The sequence below is a fragment of the Lynx canadensis genome, chromosome A3 (genome assembly GCF_007474595.2).
Source record: "Lynx canadensis isolate LIC74 chromosome A3, mLynCan4.pri.v2, whole genome shotgun sequence".
Lineage (NCBI taxonomy): Eukaryota > Metazoa > Chordata > Mammalia > Carnivora > Felidae > Lynx > Lynx canadensis.
This window is the reverse complement of record NC_044305.1, coordinates 36,089,449-36,104,981: the sequence shown is the minus strand read 5'-3', so window position 1 is coordinate 36,104,981 and position 15,533 is coordinate 36,089,449. Positions and strand designations below refer to the sequence as shown.

The 15,533-nt window shown below is 49.1% G+C and overlaps 1 protein-coding gene across 1 annotated transcript in view; it reads left to right on the top strand.

Moving 5' to 3' along the window:
- Positions 1-13,247, top strand: part of JAG1 (jagged canonical Notch ligand 1) — a 35,534-nt gene extending 22,287 nt beyond the window's left edge. The window contains exons 9-26 of the mRNA XM_030310099.2: positions 991-1,104; positions 1,696-1,809; positions 2,227-2,273; positions 2,614-2,787; positions 3,422-3,572; positions 4,350-4,514; positions 4,917-5,030; positions 5,558-5,671; positions 5,777-5,890; positions 6,027-6,143; positions 6,640-6,667; positions 7,134-7,219; positions 8,606-8,719; positions 9,324-9,433; positions 9,560-9,793; positions 9,987-10,118; positions 10,294-10,444; positions 11,265-13,247. Of these exons, the coding sequence (XP_030165959.1) occupies positions 991-1,104; positions 1,696-1,809; positions 2,227-2,273; positions 2,614-2,787; positions 3,422-3,572; positions 4,350-4,514; positions 4,917-5,030; positions 5,558-5,671; positions 5,777-5,890; positions 6,027-6,143; positions 6,640-6,667; positions 7,134-7,219; positions 8,606-8,719; positions 9,324-9,433; positions 9,560-9,793; positions 9,987-10,118; positions 10,294-10,444; positions 11,265-11,722 (2,537 nt within the window). The 3' untranslated portion in view covers positions 11,723-13,247. The remainder of the gene's footprint in view (positions 1-990; positions 1,105-1,695; positions 1,810-2,226; positions 2,274-2,613; positions 2,788-3,421; positions 3,573-4,349; positions 4,515-4,916; positions 5,031-5,557; positions 5,672-5,776; positions 5,891-6,026; positions 6,144-6,639; positions 6,668-7,133; positions 7,220-8,605; positions 8,720-9,323; positions 9,434-9,559; positions 9,794-9,986; positions 10,119-10,293; positions 10,445-11,264) is intronic.
- Positions 13,248-15,533: the final 2,286 nt, after the last annotated feature.

Genomic DNA, 15,533 nt, shown 5'->3' with positions numbered 1-15,533 from the left:
TGCATGTGCTCCCTGGAGCTCTGCCTCCTCCAAATCAAGTTCTGGTTCTGGTTCCTGCAGCCATGGAGAGGCTGCCCGTGGGGGAGGCTGTCACTCCTGGATTTCATCATGGGTGCAGGTGGCCCCCAAAGAGAGACCTGGGCTACAGGATTGTTGTGGCTGCAAGGCCTGGCTGCATGTCAGGACCGCCTGGGTGCCGGACAATGCAGATGGGTCCTTCCCACAGTTTCCCTTTGGAATTGGGGAGTCCACATTTTGTAACAAGCACCTGGGTTTCTGAGGTGCGGCCAGGCCTGAGAACCACTGTGCTCAGCACCCTGAGTGGAGCGCGCACAGTCGAGAATGTGGGTTCTGGGGTCGGATCACCTGGGCTGGCACTGTGGTGCCTGCCTGCCTCTCCTAGGGCCGGTCTTTACCTCCCCGTGCCCTGTTTAAAGGAGACAGTAGCAATTCCCATCTCTTAGGGTTGTGAGGAGCCGATGACCGAATTCCCAGAGAAAGTCTGGTACTTCAGAAGTGGGTAGTAGGTGAATGAAGACGCCACTGTATATAGTCCAGTGTAGAGGGTGTGGGGTGGGATGTAGACCCCCAGGTATGGAATTTTGGGAAAACTCTGTGAGCAAGTAAGAATAATGTTTTCTACCAGTAAAGAAGAGTTCTTTTTCCTTACTACTTCTTAGCTACCCCTGAGCCATGCTGGAACTTTCCTTTAAAAATAAGGAGTAGGCAGAGCTAGATGAGCCATGTTACCCATGGGTTGATGCTCTGGGGATCCAGCTGGCTCTCCCTGCTGCTTAGGTTGGGGATTAAATGAACTGGGGCACTGGAGGATTTAAAGCTAAAATCAGGCCTTATCGTCATAGCGGTCACTTCTAGCAGGTGTCTGGCTCTTAAGTGAAGGCCCCTCGTGTAAGGGTTGGTGTTAAATTATCTAATTGTCAAACGGACTGAGATTAAAATGCCAGCTCTTTTTTCCCTTTTGTCCAACAGACATTGATGACTGTTCTCCAAATAACTGTTCCCATGGGGGCACCTGCCAGGACTTGGTTAATGGATTCAAGTGTGTGTGCCCGCCCCAGTGGACTGGCAAAACGTGCCAGTTAGGTAAGGAAATTCCTGCACCGAGGTTAGCTTTGATGATCAGAGCTGTTATAGAAGATGAGCCTGTGGTGGTGTGAGTTTGCACACCATCCTACTAAAAAGTAATTTATTGTCAAGAGTCCGGCGGGCCTGGGAGAGAGAACTCGAATGCAGATGGCCTAGCTCTTTTAGGCCCTGTGGGAAAGTCGTGGGATCCCTTGAACCATGTCAATCGTCTGTCCGAGGAGTGTTCAGCTGGGTTCCAAACGGGGATGGTCTCATGAGGAATGAGCTGTCTGCATTCTTGCTGCCACATTTAAATCCCAGCAACTAGGCTGCGTGGAGTGTTATACAGCAATGCCTGGTGGCTTTCTGCTCTTCCGGCTGGGGGCCAGTTGTTAACCAGCAGCCTGAAAGTTATCAATTAGCATACCTTATTGGATAATGGCTAGGGAGAGGGATCAGCTGCTCAAAATAGCGGGAACCTAGTATCTGGGATTTAGGTTATTAGCATGTCTCCTATTGGAGGCAAACTATTGCTAGGGTGTTTTGGGGGAGGTGGGGGAAGGGGGGGTAAATCTCCATTTCTCACTACCCCTCCGCGTTTTCTTTCAGATGCAAATGAGTGCGAGGCCAAACCTTGTGTAAATGCCAAATCCTGTAAGAATCTGATTGCCAGCTACTACTGTGATTGCCTCCCAGGCTGGACGGGTCAGAATTGTGACATAAGTGAGTACCTTTTGTTTCGATTTTGATTTTTGTGAAACTTGGGTATTGAAGGCTTTGTCAGCCTGTACGTTGGCTCCAGTGCTAAGACTTGAGTGATAAAAGGAAAACCTGAGTGGGAATGTTTTTGGAGAGGGAGTGATCAGTGCAGAAATGAAAACATACACTTTATCAGGCTCATTAGCCAGTAAAACAGCCATATTCTGATAAGGTGGCTAAAACAATGATGTGAAGTTTCACTCGCTCATTCTGGAGGAATTAGGGAGGGTTCCCACCCAGTGTAATAACCTTCTGTCAGGGGGAAGCACACAAGAAATCTGATTTGAGGCTTTTATCTGTCCTGAGCGGAGAGCACTTTTCAATTAAGCCTAGTTTCAATGTAAATTGCCTCTTTAATATGAGGACTTGTTTATTTTTTAGATATTAATGACTGCCTTGGCCAGTGTCAGAATGACGCCTCCTGTCGGGTATGTAAATCTTTGCTTAAATGAAAACCTTAATGATTGACCCAAGTCTGTGAGATTTATGTGACCCTGGGAGAGCTCTGTCCCTCAAGGATTTAAAAATGCAGGTGAAAAGTGATTCTCTGGAAGTTTCACTTGGGCTTGTGTTACCCCCAGCCTCCTGGGAGCCATCTTGAAGGCATGCATGTAGAAATTCCTCTTCAGCATTTCGGGAGGCTTGGCATTTGGTGATTTCAGTGAATCTGTGGAACGGCAGCAGTCATGCTAGACCGCAGAAGCCCCATGTTTGTGGAATACATAGAAAAAAGCATGTGTTTCTCCCCCCTCCTTCTTCCTCTTCCAGGATTTGGTTAATGGTTATCGCTGTATCTGTCCACCTGGCTATGCAGGCGATCACTGTGAGAGAGACATCGATGAATGCGCCAGCAACCCCTGTTTGAATGGGGGTCACTGTCAGAATGAAATCAACAGATTCCAGTGTCTGTGTCCCACTGGTTTCTCTGGAAACCTCTGTCAGGTGAGCTGTGCTAGAACCTCCACAGGCCAAGTTTCTACAGCAGAACTCCCTCTGCCTCCTCTCTCTGCCCTCTCCTCTCCACCCCCCCTTCCCCTCTTCCTCCATCTGTCTTCCCCTTCTTTCCCCTCCCCCTTCTCCTCCTCCTCCTCTTTCCCCCTCCCCACCTCCTCTCCCCTCTTCCTCCCTTGGTTCCCCCCTTCTTCCTCCTCCCCTCCCCCATCCTCTCTCCCCCCCATCCCCTCCCCCCCCCCCGCCCCGCCCTCCTCCTCCTCATGTTTGTCCTTTCCCTTCCCTTTCCTCTTCTTTCCTGTTCCCCTCCTGACTCTGTAGTTGCCATCCAGGGACTAGGGACTTTTGCTAGGCAAATGCAGGTGGAAGGACACGGAGGAGTGGTTTCCTTCATAGTGTCAACAGCCTGTCGATTTGACTTGGTGCCCCCGACTCCATGCTCTCCCACTCTGCCCTGTTTTTCCCATGCATATCTGGACACTCTCTAGGACATAACTGTGTATTACGTAGAGCATTCTGCTCATGGAAGCAGGTAAAGGGGTCAGATTCCAGGATCCACTGCCCCTGAGCACTTATAGTCACGCCTTTGTTTCTTTTCCCCCTCCTCTGCTCCTGGTCCTTGCAGCTGGACATCGATTATTGTGAACCCAATCCCTGCCAGCACGGTGCCCAGTGCTACAACCGCGCCAGCGACTATTTCTGCAAGTGTCCTGAGGACTACGAAGGCAAGAATTGCTCCCACCTTAAAGACCACTGCCGCACGACTCCCTGTGAAGGTACCTCCCCCACCTGCGGCCCTGGCTCGTCTCCAGGGCTCAGTCCTCTTTCCCCATTTGCCAGTTCCCCTCGATAGTCTCAGAAGCTGTGTAGCTGAGATTGAAACCCCCTAACCTGATGGCTGGGGGAAGCCAGAACATGTGGGAACAATCCACTCAGGCCCGCCAGTGGGACAGCCATGTCCTGTTCCGGGGTGGGCGGATTTGCAACCCTGAGACATTCCTCAGAGCAGTGCTGCCAGAAGACCTTTCTGCAGCATGGACTGTCAGGGAGGGTAGCTTTTAGTGTGACTCCCAGGCCTAGAAACTGATTATTTTCCTGAATTTCAATTCATTTAAATTTAAATAGCCGCCAATGTCCTGTGGCTGTTGTAGGAGGTAGCACAGTCTTCAGGTTCTCTGTTCTTTGCTGGCTTTAGTGTGATTAAATAGGAAGGAAAGCTGGCTCTTTCTCCTTAGTAAGCTTCTGTCAAACAGATGTCAAAGGTAGGATGAGAGGGGCCCACAGACAACACGTAGGCTTCTTAGCCACCTACGGAGAAAATGCCTTAAAAAACAAACAAAAAACACTTGACTGCCTGGAGTCTCCGCTTTGCCTGTCAGTGTGACCTGGCACGTTGCCAGAGTCTTGGCCCTCGAGGTGCCTCTTGACTTATTCCCCTCATTAGCCAAGGGGTGCCTGTCTCTAGGAAAGCAGGCTTGGCGTGGGTCCTTGCCTTGGGAATGCCGTGTCTTATGGGTCCGCGGTCGTGATCTGATCCCAAGTGTGTCTTCTAGTGATTGACAGCTGCACTGTGGCCATGGCTTCCAATGACACGCCTGAGGGGGTGCGGTATATTTCCTCGAACGTCTGTGGTCCCCACGGGAAGTGCAAGAGTCAGTCGGGAGGCAAATTCACCTGCGACTGTAACAAAGGCTTCACTGGAACGTACTGCCATGAAAGTAAGACCCCTCTTTGGGGAATGGGGCACGGTACCCCCACCCTGCCTCTCTGCTCAGCTCAGGAAGCATTTGAGATTGAATCGTTTCAGTTGAGACCAGTGAAAGTTTACTATTAGATCTAGGATCTAAGACAGAGTTGTGTTTATAAGATCACTGACGCCTCTGACCCTTCAGATCGTTTATGTTAGAATATTCTGGAATCTGACTAGTTTGGGTGGTCCCGCTGAGTTTCTTCTCTACTCCCTCCAAGTAGCTTAGCTTATGAGGCATTAAATAAAACAGACAAGGCATCCTCTGGTGCCACCTGGCACCTCGTTTTCTCAGGGGGCAGCCTTTGGACCAGTGCCTAGCTATGGCACTAGTTGGCCTTTATTTACCAGCTTCTTCACCTTCCCTTCACAGACATTAATGACTGCGAGAGCAACCCCTGTAAAAATGGCGGTACTTGCATCGATGGTGTCAACTCCTACAAATGCATCTGTAGTGACGGCTGGGAGGGGGCCTACTGTGAAACCAGTGAGTCTGTGGTCTTCATGGGCCAGACAGCTCTGGGATGCTGGGGTGAGAGGAGTCTTCACGGGAGGCTTTTCTTTTTAATGGGAGCCTGACCAACCACAAGACCCCCATAGTTCTTGTCATGGCATAGCACTGCCTGTGTCCTGTTGAATGCTGAAGACAGCCAACCGGAAGGAACAGCAGCTGAGGAGCTAGAGAATCAGGCTGTGATTAGGATAAATACCCCGCTTGCAGAGACAGTAATCTTCCTTTTGTTTTGACTGTAACTTGTACCTGTCCTGATTTTAATTTCCACGGGAGTGACAGAAGCCTGCCCCTGTCTTGCCACCTCGTGGTGTTAGAAATAACCCACTCTTAGAAAGCAGTGAAGGTGTTTATGTCCTGGGATGGCTCAGCTGGTCTTGGACCTTGGAGTGGAGAGCATTGGGTGGAGGTAGCCATCACCATAGCAAGGGTGCGGCTCTTACATGCTGGGTGGGCATGGTCCTGGAAGCATCTTCAGCTGGGTGTCTCCTCTTTGATTCTAGACATTAACGACTGCAGCCAGAATCCCTGCCACAATGGGGGCTCGTGTCGTGACCTTGTCAATGACTTTTACTGTGACTGTAAAAACGGGTGGAAAGGAAAGACATGCCACTCACGTAAGTGGTAGCTGACTAGGGCCCCATCTCTGCGACCCCTCCCACCCTCCGTCTTCTGCGAGGAGGGGCTGGCCAGGGGCTCAAGCTGAGATCCTCCTCCTCCAGGTGACAGCCAGTGTGATGAGGCCACGTGCAACAACGGTGGCACCTGCTATGACGAAGGGGATGCTTTCAAGTGCATGTGTCCTGGAGGCTGGGAAGGGACAACCTGCAACATAGGTAGTTTTCTGCCTCACATGGGGTTCGCCACGGCCATCTGGGCACTTGTGACTTTCCCTGGCGGGTCTGGTTCTGGCCTCTCCAGACTGTTTTCGGATCCTCAGGGAGGGTGGTCCTGTCTGTTCTTGTCTCGTAGCCCGAAACAGTAGTTGCCTGCCCAACCCTTGCCATAACGGGGGCACCTGTGTGGTCAACGGCGACTCCTTCACGTGTGTCTGCAAAGAAGGCTGGGAGGGGCCCATCTGTACTCAGAGTGAGTGTCCCCTGCCCCACCCGCCTTGAACTCTCTGAGGGCTGCAGGAGCACATCCTGACACCCTCGGGGACTCGAGATGGAAACCAGAAGCAGAGCTGTTTGATGTCTGCTTCTGCATCACCTGGGTCTGTTCTAATGCACTTGATGGGCTGCAGCCCTGACCTGGGCATGAGAAAGTCGCCGTTGAGATAAGTGGAGACAGATGGTGTCTCGCTTCCCAGCGTGGGTCTGACCAGCAGCGTGTCTCCTTCCATTCTCACAGCCCCCTTCCCGCCCTGACCGGGGCCTCTTCCTGTGCAGTGTCCCACGGCACATGGAACAAAGTGTGTTGCAGGCCTGGTTCCAATTGAGCAGAGGTCTTAAGCGCATTTTGTTGGTGTTAACTATAGGTCTATCATATGGGTATTATGGAGATCAGTGGTGTTTCTCCTTAAGCTTAAAACTGCTTTGCCTGGTGAAGGCCTTACTATTAAGTTGTCTTTTTTACTTTGCAGATACCAATGATTGCAGTCCTCACCCCTGGTAAGCATGGCCACCTTTTAAGCCAGCGCTTGTTGGCTGTAGTGTGCATGGGCATCACCTAGGAATCTTGTCTAAAATGCAGGTTCTGATACAGGAGGTCTGGGGTGGGGCTGCAGACCCTGCCTGTCAAACAAGCTCCCAGGTGCCGCTCATCCTGCTGGTCTGGACCACACTTTAGTTAGCCAGGTTGTGCCTTCTTTTGGAGCAGTGATTCTCAACCTTGGCTGTGCATGAGAATCACCTGGGCAGGTTTTATAAGTCTCAATGCCTGGACTGCAAGGGAGACTGAAATTAGACTCTCCGGGGGTGGGACCCCAGCATCAGTATTTTTAAAGTTCCCCAAGTACTGGCGAGGGCGGCCAAGGGTGGGAGCCACTGAATGTAATTGGCACAGCTACCTGAGGTTAACTGGTGGAGTCTTGGATCGGTAGGCTGGTTACTGAGTGGCCTTTGCTTTCCTTCTCAGTTACAACAGTGGCACGTGCGTGGATGGAGACAACTGGTACCGGTGTGAGTGTGCCCCAGGCTTTGCTGGACCTGACTGCAGAATAAGTAAGGAGCAGCCCTAGTTGGTTTCCCTAGTGGCTTTCTTTCCCCCAACACCAGCCCTTGGCCTGTACTTTCAGTCTTGAAAACAATTAAGGTCACTGCTCCCTTTAAGTAGCCCTGATAGGCAAGTGGCCTCCCACCTCCAGCTGGGATTAAGATAGCTCTGGCTGGAAATTTGCAGGTATCTGCTGGTCCTTCCCCGGGTGGCACAACCCCCTTCTAGGGGAGGCGGTACAAGCCACAGAATCTGACCATTAATCTATTCTGAGGCCTTAAAGGAAGAGGGTGCTTTTTCCCAGGACTACCCTAAAATTATGAGCCAGTGGACATTACCCACAGAGGACGGAGCTAAGGGCAGTAGAAGGGATGAGGGTTGTGGTTTCTAAAGGTCATGCCTTGGTGACATGATTAAAATGGGAGATGGGCAATGAAGTTTGTCAGGGTGCTTTTGATGTTGCTTTATTTTGAGCCTTTTCCTACTTTTTTATAAGCCTTTTTTTCCTCCCTCCCTCCCCCCCAAAAAAAAGTGATTTTTTTTTGTTTTGTTTTCATACCCAAACTATTTGAAATTTCACTAGTGCTGGAGATCACCAAGTCTGGGACTGACTGGTCTTCACTAAATAAGGGTACATTTGGTCTACTGCACGTTTCTAAGTTGTGCTGGCAAACTATGGTCTGGGCCCACTGCTTGTTTTTGTAAATAGTTTTATTGGCACACAGCCACACTCACCTATTTATATACTGTCTCAAGCTGCTTTCATGCTATAACAGAATTGAGTAGTCAAGACAGAACTCACATGGCCTGCAAAGCTTAAAATATTTGACCCTTTTCAAGAACTTTGCCAGCCCTTGCTCTTTTACTATCTGATAAAAAAGAACTAAAAATTGTGGCCTCCTGGGGTGCCTGGGTGGCTCAGTCGGTTAAGTATCCGACTTTGGCTCAGGTCATGATGTCGCAGTCCGTACGTTTGAGCCTTGTGTCAGGGTCTGTGCTGACAGCTCAGAGCCCGGAGTCTGCTTCAGATTCTGTGCCTCCCTCTTTCTCTGCCTCTCCTGCACTCGTGCTCTGTTTCTCTAAAAAAAAAAACAAAAAAAAAAAACACCAAAAAACCCACAACAATAAACCTTAAGGAAAAAAAAAAAAACCAAAAAACTGATCTGAAAAGATTTTCAGCTAAGTCAGGCTAATGGTGATCTTTGTGGGGCAGTGACTGGTGGAGTTTTTTGGGGTACTGATGATCAGTTTATTTGGGTGCTGGTTACATGATAATTCATCAAGCTTATACTTGGGTTTATATGCTTTTCTATCTGTATGTTAGGTCAGTAAAAAACTTAGAAAACCATTATTGCTTCCCATTGGAGCCTAAACTTGAACTGCGTTTCTCCTAGACATCAACGAATGCCAGTCCTCACCCTGTGCCTTTGGGGCAACCTGTGTGGATGAGATCAATGGCTACCAGTGTGTCTGTCCCCCAGGGCACAGTGGTGCCAAGTGCCAAGAAGGTATGTGGGTCAGGCCGCAGCTGGCTGCGTCTTATGGGGTGAGCGGGCACTGTGCTCAGGAAGAGAACACAGAGGGGGGATATGCAGAGGGGGCCTCAGGGAAGGGGAAACTTAAGGGGTCCCCTACAAACAGGGTAGCCATTTTTAGTCAACTCCTGGGCAATTACATAGTTATGTTGTGTGACAGACCATCCCCCAATGTGTGGCTTAGAGCAGGCATTTGTTTGTATTGATCGTGGGCATGCGGGGCAGGCAGGGTGATAATGTGTTGCAGGGTGGGTTCAGGTCTATTCTGTGTTTCCTCACCCTCCTTGGACCAGCAGCCATATCTGGCAAATGGCAGGCCTGAAAGAATCCAAGCTCAACCATGAGAGACTTAGCTCCCATCACATCCAGTAATGCTGCAGTGGCCCAAGGAGGTCACAATGCCACGTGCAAAGGCAGCAGGAGAGGGAAGAACACCTGCCCTTTGTTGGGGGGTAACTGTTGTCCCATGGCAGAGGGCACAGATGTAATTCCTTCCCTAACAGGGAGGGAGTGAAGAGAGGAGAGAACAGTCTATAGAAAAGGAAACCCCTTGGACTCCTGCATTCCTGCATTTCAGTTTCAGGGAGACCTTGTATCACCATGGGGAGTGTGATCCCAGACGGGGCCAAGTGGGACGATGACTGCAATGCATGCCAGTGCCTGAATGGAAGGATCGCCTGCTCGAAGGTACAGTGTGGGGGATGCCACAGATCACCTGCATCCTGGAGTTGCCATTGGGTGTTTGTCCTGAGCCACCTGCTCCCTCTCTCTCTCTCTCTCTCTCTCTCTCTCCCCCCCTCCCCACCCCTCCAGGTCTGGTGTGGCCCTCGACCTTGCTTGCTCCACAAAGGGCACAGTGAGTGCCCCAGTGGGCAAAGCTGCATCCCTATCCTGGATGACCAGTGTTTTGTCCGCCCCTGCACGGGTGTGGGTGAGTGTCGGTCTTCCAGTCTCCAGCCCGTGAAGACCAAGTGCACTTCTGACCCCTACTACCAGGATAACTGTGCAAACATCACATTCACCTTCAACAAAGAGATGATGTCGCCGGTACGGAACCACTACTTTTTTATTTTGGAATGGAAGGGTGTGTCTGCTGCTTCCAAGGCAGAGTGTCACCAGCTAGGACCTTAGCTTAAATTCCTTAGTTCTCCTTAGCTTAAATTCCTAACTTCCAAAGAAACCTCAGCCTTTTCTTTTTCTTCCAGTATCTTACATGTGTCCTTTTAAAATGTGATTCTAGGGCCTTACCACGGAGCATATTTGCAGTGAATTGAGGAATTTGAATATTTTAAAGAATGTTTCCGCCGAATACTCAATCTACATAGCTTGTGAGCCTTCCCCTTCTGCGAACAATGAAATACATGTGGCCATTGTAAGTATAAGACTCAGTCAGACTTAATTATGTGACTGCAAGGTAGTTAACAAACTTAAGTTAGCCAGTATCTGAACACAGCAAAGCTGGACTCACATGTTTAAGTAACTTTGAATAAAGCCTACTGTGGAGTGCGGCCCTGACCCTCCATCTGACAGTTCTCCTTTTTCTCCAGTCTGCTGAAGACATACGGGATGATGGAAACCCTATCAAGGAAATCACTGACAAAATCATAGATCTCGTTAGCAAACGTGATGGGAATAGCTCGCTTATTGCTGCGGTTGCGGAAGTGCGAGTGCAGAGGCGGCCTGTGAAGAACAGAACAGGTAGGTGGGAACGGTCCCTTTGAGGACGAGCAAACTGATCTCATCTCACCATCCAACAAAAGCAGCAGGTGGGGTGTTAGTTGATGGTTCCCTGTCTCGAGGAGCCCCCCCCCACCCTGGCTGCCATTTAACCGGTGAAAAAACTGAGGCCAGCTGCCATGATCAAGTACTGGACTTCTTTCCCTGCCATCAAGCTGTGCTCTCAAAGGGGGGACCTCTGCAGAACATGTTGTTTCTAAGGCAGAGTGCACTGAGGCACCTCAAACTCCTGGCCACGCAAACCCTGCTGTGGCATTCTAGTGGCGTAGGACAGCCCAGCCTAAGTCCCGTGAACACTGGTTTGATAGGCAGCTCGTTGGCCCTGCAGGACATCCAGGCCCCCCTTTTGGCCATAGCTGTTGTAGCTAGGTGAGAAGCAGGGTGCATGAGCATCTGGGACATGTGAGCTCTGCATGCTCAGATCAGGTTTCTGGTAATTCTGAAAATCGGACCCTATAACCAGCTGCCTGAGGAGCCAGTCTTCCCTCTACTGAACCAGATGCTGCTCTCTCCACACGGAGTCAGGAGCCTCTAGGAGTTGCTGCTGTGCCTGGTCTCTGGGGACAAATATGTCAGGGTCTCCAAGGGCCCAGATCCTGTACTTGCTTATCAACCTGTGAAGTGACAATATGTAATTGTGAAAAGGGGCTTGTCCCCATAGCACCCCTCGTAGGGACTAAGGACAGGGGAACCACTGTCAGTAGTCTTTTGCTCATGCGGTAGCTTTCTTTTTTTTTTTTTTCTTTTTTGAGAGTTCATTGGTTTTGTTCCCGCCTTACAGATTTCCTGGTTCCTCTGCTGAGCTCCGTCTTAACTGTGGCCTGGATCTGTTGCCTGGTGACAGCCTTCTACTGGTGCGTGCGGAAGCGGCGGAAGCCCAGCAGCCACGCTCGTGCGGCCTCTGAGGACAACACCACCAACAACGTGCGGGAGCAGCTGAACCAGATCAAAAACCCCATCGAGAAGCACGGGGCCAACACGGTCCCCATCAAGGATTACGAGAACAAAAACTCCAAAATGTCGAAAATAAGGACCCACAACTCGGAGGTAGAGGAGGACGACATGGACAAGCACCAGCAGAAAGCCCGGTTTGCCAAACAGCCGGCATACACGCTGGTAGACAGAGAAGAGAAGCCCCCCAATGGCACGCCGGCCAAACACCCAAACTGGACAAACAAACAGGACAACAGGGACCTGGAAAGTGCCCAGAGCTTAAACCGGATGGAGTACATCGTATAGCAGACGGTGGGCACCGTGGCTGCTAGGTAGAGTCTGAGGGCGCTGGGGGCTTGTAGTTCTTAAACGGTCGTGTCCTATTCCAGTCTGAGGCTGTCGTTGACTTAGAATCCTGTGTTAATTTAAGTTCTGACAAGCTGGCTTACACTGGCAATGGTAGTTGCTGTGGTTGGCTGGGGAACCCCATGCTGCGTCTCACGGCTATGCAAACACAAGCCCCGAGTGCCCTGGTGCACGGGCCCCGCAGCTGCCCCCTCTCGGACCAGGTTCCCAGGAGAAGGCCCAGCCCCTGGGCTGAGCTTCCACCTCTGCCAGATGTCCCGATGGTGATGCAGTCTTAGGATCGTAGTTTTTATTTATATTTATTGACTCTTGAGTTGTTTTTGTATATTGGTTTTATGATGACGTACAAGTAGTTCTGTATTTGAAAGTGCCTTTGCAGCTCAGAACCACAGCAACTATCACAAATGAGTTTATTATTTATTTTTTTTATTGTATTTTGTTGTTGTTGGGGGAGGGGGGACTTTGATGTCAGCAGTTGCTGGTAAAATGAAGAATTTAAAGAGGAAAAATGTGTCAAAAGTAGAATTTTGTATAGTTATGTAAATAATTCTTTTTTATTAATCACTGTGTATATTTGATTTATTAACTTAATAATCAAGAGCCTTAAAACATCATTCCTTTTTATTTATATGTATGTGTTTAGAATTGAAGGTTTTTGATAGCATTGTAAGCGTATGGCTTTATTTTTTTGAACTTATTTTCTTATTACGTGTTGCCTATAAGCCAAAATTAAGGTGTTTGAAAATAGTTAAAAGACAATAGGATGGCCTTCGGTGCCTGGAATACTGGCGGATTTTTTTTTTCTTTTTTTGTACGACGTCAGATGTTTTAAAACACCTTCTATAGCATCACTTTAAAACACGTTTTAAGGACTGACTGAGGCAGTTTGAAAATTAGTCTAGAACAGGTTCCTTTTTTTTTTTTCTGCTTTAGACTTGAAAAGAGACAGGCAGGTGATGGGCTACACAGCAGTTTAAGGGAATAAGCTGAGCTCCGACTTAACGTAGCCAAAATATGAGTGGTTGAATATCATTAAAAATATCAATTGTGTGAAGGTGGAAGTACACCAGTCTTATTTTGTAAATTCTGATTTCTTTTCACCATTCTTTTAATACTGAACCACTTGTAGATTTGATTTTTTTTTTTGTTGTTATCTACTGCATTTAGGGAGTATTCCAATAAGCTAGTTGAATACTTGAACCTTAAAATGTCCAGTAAGATCACTGTTTAGATTTGCCATAGAGTACACTGCCTGCCTTAAGTGAGGAAATCAAATGCTATTTACAAAGTTGAAGACCCAAAAGGCTTATAAAACAGAGGAATTTCATTGGTTCACCACTGAGACCGTGAAGATACTTTGTATTGTCCTATTAGTGTTATGAACATAAAAATGCATCTTTGATGTGTTGTTCCTGGCAATAAATTTTGAAAAGTAATATTTATTAAATTTTTTGTATGAAACCTGGAACAGTGTGGCCTCTTCTGAGCTGATGGAGTGGTGCTTGGGCTCTGCCTCATGCCTTCACCACCCCACCAAATCTGTTCTGGTAAGCGGGGTGTGATCAATAGGCTGTGCTTGATGGGGATGTGGAGGAAAAACCTAAAGCCTTGTCAGCCACAGAATTCAGCCAAAGAAGCCAGGGCTGTGAGAGCCCCATCTCGAGGGGGCCTTGATTCCCTTGTTATTCAACAGCAAGTGTGAATACTGCTTGAATAAACACCACTGGATTAATGGCCTGTAGTGTGAAGGTGAATTGTTTGTGAGCACTCATGGGAAAGGCCCACCACAGTAAAAGCGTTTTTAAAAAGCTTGGAATTAGTTTTCGGGGAGGAAGAGGGAGATTCAGTGCTTTCGAGTACCACCCCCCCCCCCACCCCGGGCTACTTGGATTAATATTAACGTCCTGCTGTCATTCGAGACCACACCCTGGTGGCTTCCGTGCAAGCTCATGCCTCCAGGGTGGTTTCCTAGCTGCATGAGAGGTGATAGTTATAAGCTTCTGGGGTTAGAGCCATCTACTCATCACCTTTCTCAGGCAGGCAGTGTTTGGGTGGCCTCGCCATGCAGCCTCAGGGTGACCGATATCTGGCCTTCGTGAGCTCCCAAAGGTCGGCCATCACCACCCATTAAGGACATGGGAGAACGGTGGTTCTCACTGTGGCTGCTGGTGCCAAAATGGCCCTGCCCCTACATCACGGGTGGGGTTGGGGAAGCTTGGTCTCTGGTACCTCTGCAGCCAGGAATGAACCATGGTGAAGGGCATGTGGATGGCTTTCAGTAGCTGTGTGGAGTTGCCAGGAGCTCCCTGCTGCTTATTAGCGAGCTTCCCCTCCTTGGAACTGTCCCCCAGCGCCACACCATTCACGCCGTCTGCCCACCTCTGGTTTTCAGAGTGGTGTTATTCTTTCATTCTTGGGAAACAGTTTTCTTATACCAGGCTAAGAACTATGTTCTCTGATGGGCATCTTGTTTAAGAAGGGGCGACGGGCTTTAAAAATATCCCTGGCTTCCTTCGTGTGAGCAATGAGGGGTCAGAGTCCGGAACAGTGCGTTTTGGCTGGGAAGATAGCTGGAAAGACCCGGACACCGGCGAGGCTGGATTCCCATGACATCTCCCTGCCCTGGTGTAGCAATACTTTCTGTCCATGATCTCTGCCGGTGGACAGCTGGTTTCTGCAAGGTGGGGTAAGAGGGAGGGAGAAGGGCTCTGGAACAGACCCAATGAGGCAGGACACAGTCTGCTTTAGCAGTGCTGAATTCAAACACCATCCTGAAGTAATACCTTGCTCTGATGGTTTGTGAACTTGGAGTTTTCAGGACCCCAGAATTCCTTGGGTAGTTGCCAAATGCTTTTGTGCCAAAAAAGAAAAAAAGTTTAATGAGCCTCTGCCATTCTTTATACCAGAAGGGAAGTGATCTTGAGATTCACATTTAAGAAGTCTTCTCAGTAGTAAGACTGCAGAGATCAGGCTCCTCTGGGCATGGCTCAAAGCCAGGACCTTAATCATAAAGGGCAATTTCCCCCTTTCTCCAGGTAGAAGTAATCAGGCAAGGGAGCCCTGGTTATCTTGGGGACAGGGTGGAAAAGAAGGGAATCCATACCTTTCCCATCCCCCATGAATGTTCTGGACCTTCTTTAAGCAAACCCTGGAAGGCAAAAAATTTTTAGTCTGGAAACTTGACTGACTCAGACTCTAGCATTAGACCATACCATGAAACTCTAGGAAGGGATTATCTTGAAGCTGGTTGTGCTGTCATTCTAGACTTATACAGTGTAAAACCAGAATAGAAAAGGGGGTGGGTGGGTATATCTTAATTGACTAAAAGTCCGGTGAGACTGGGCGACAATCAGAAGCATAACTTACAAGCAGGTTTCTCAATGCAGACTCCCAGGCCCAGTGCAAGAGTCATCAGTGGGGCCAGGGAATCTGTATTTTCTTTTTTTTTTTTTTTTTTTTTTTTTTTAGGAAGAACCCCCTTTATTTTTATTTTTTTTTTATAATTTTTTTTTTTTAACGTTTATTTATTTTTGGGACAGAGAGAGACAGCGCATGAACGGGGGAGGGGCAGAGAGAGAGGGAGACACAGAATCGGAAACAGGCTTCAGGCTCTGAGCCATCAGCCCAGAGCCTGACGCGGGGCTCGAACTCACAGACCGCAAGATCGTGACCTGGCTGAAGTCGGACGCTTAACCGACTGCGCCACCCAGGCGCCCCGGGAATCTGTATTTTCAACAAGCTCTCCCCTCCT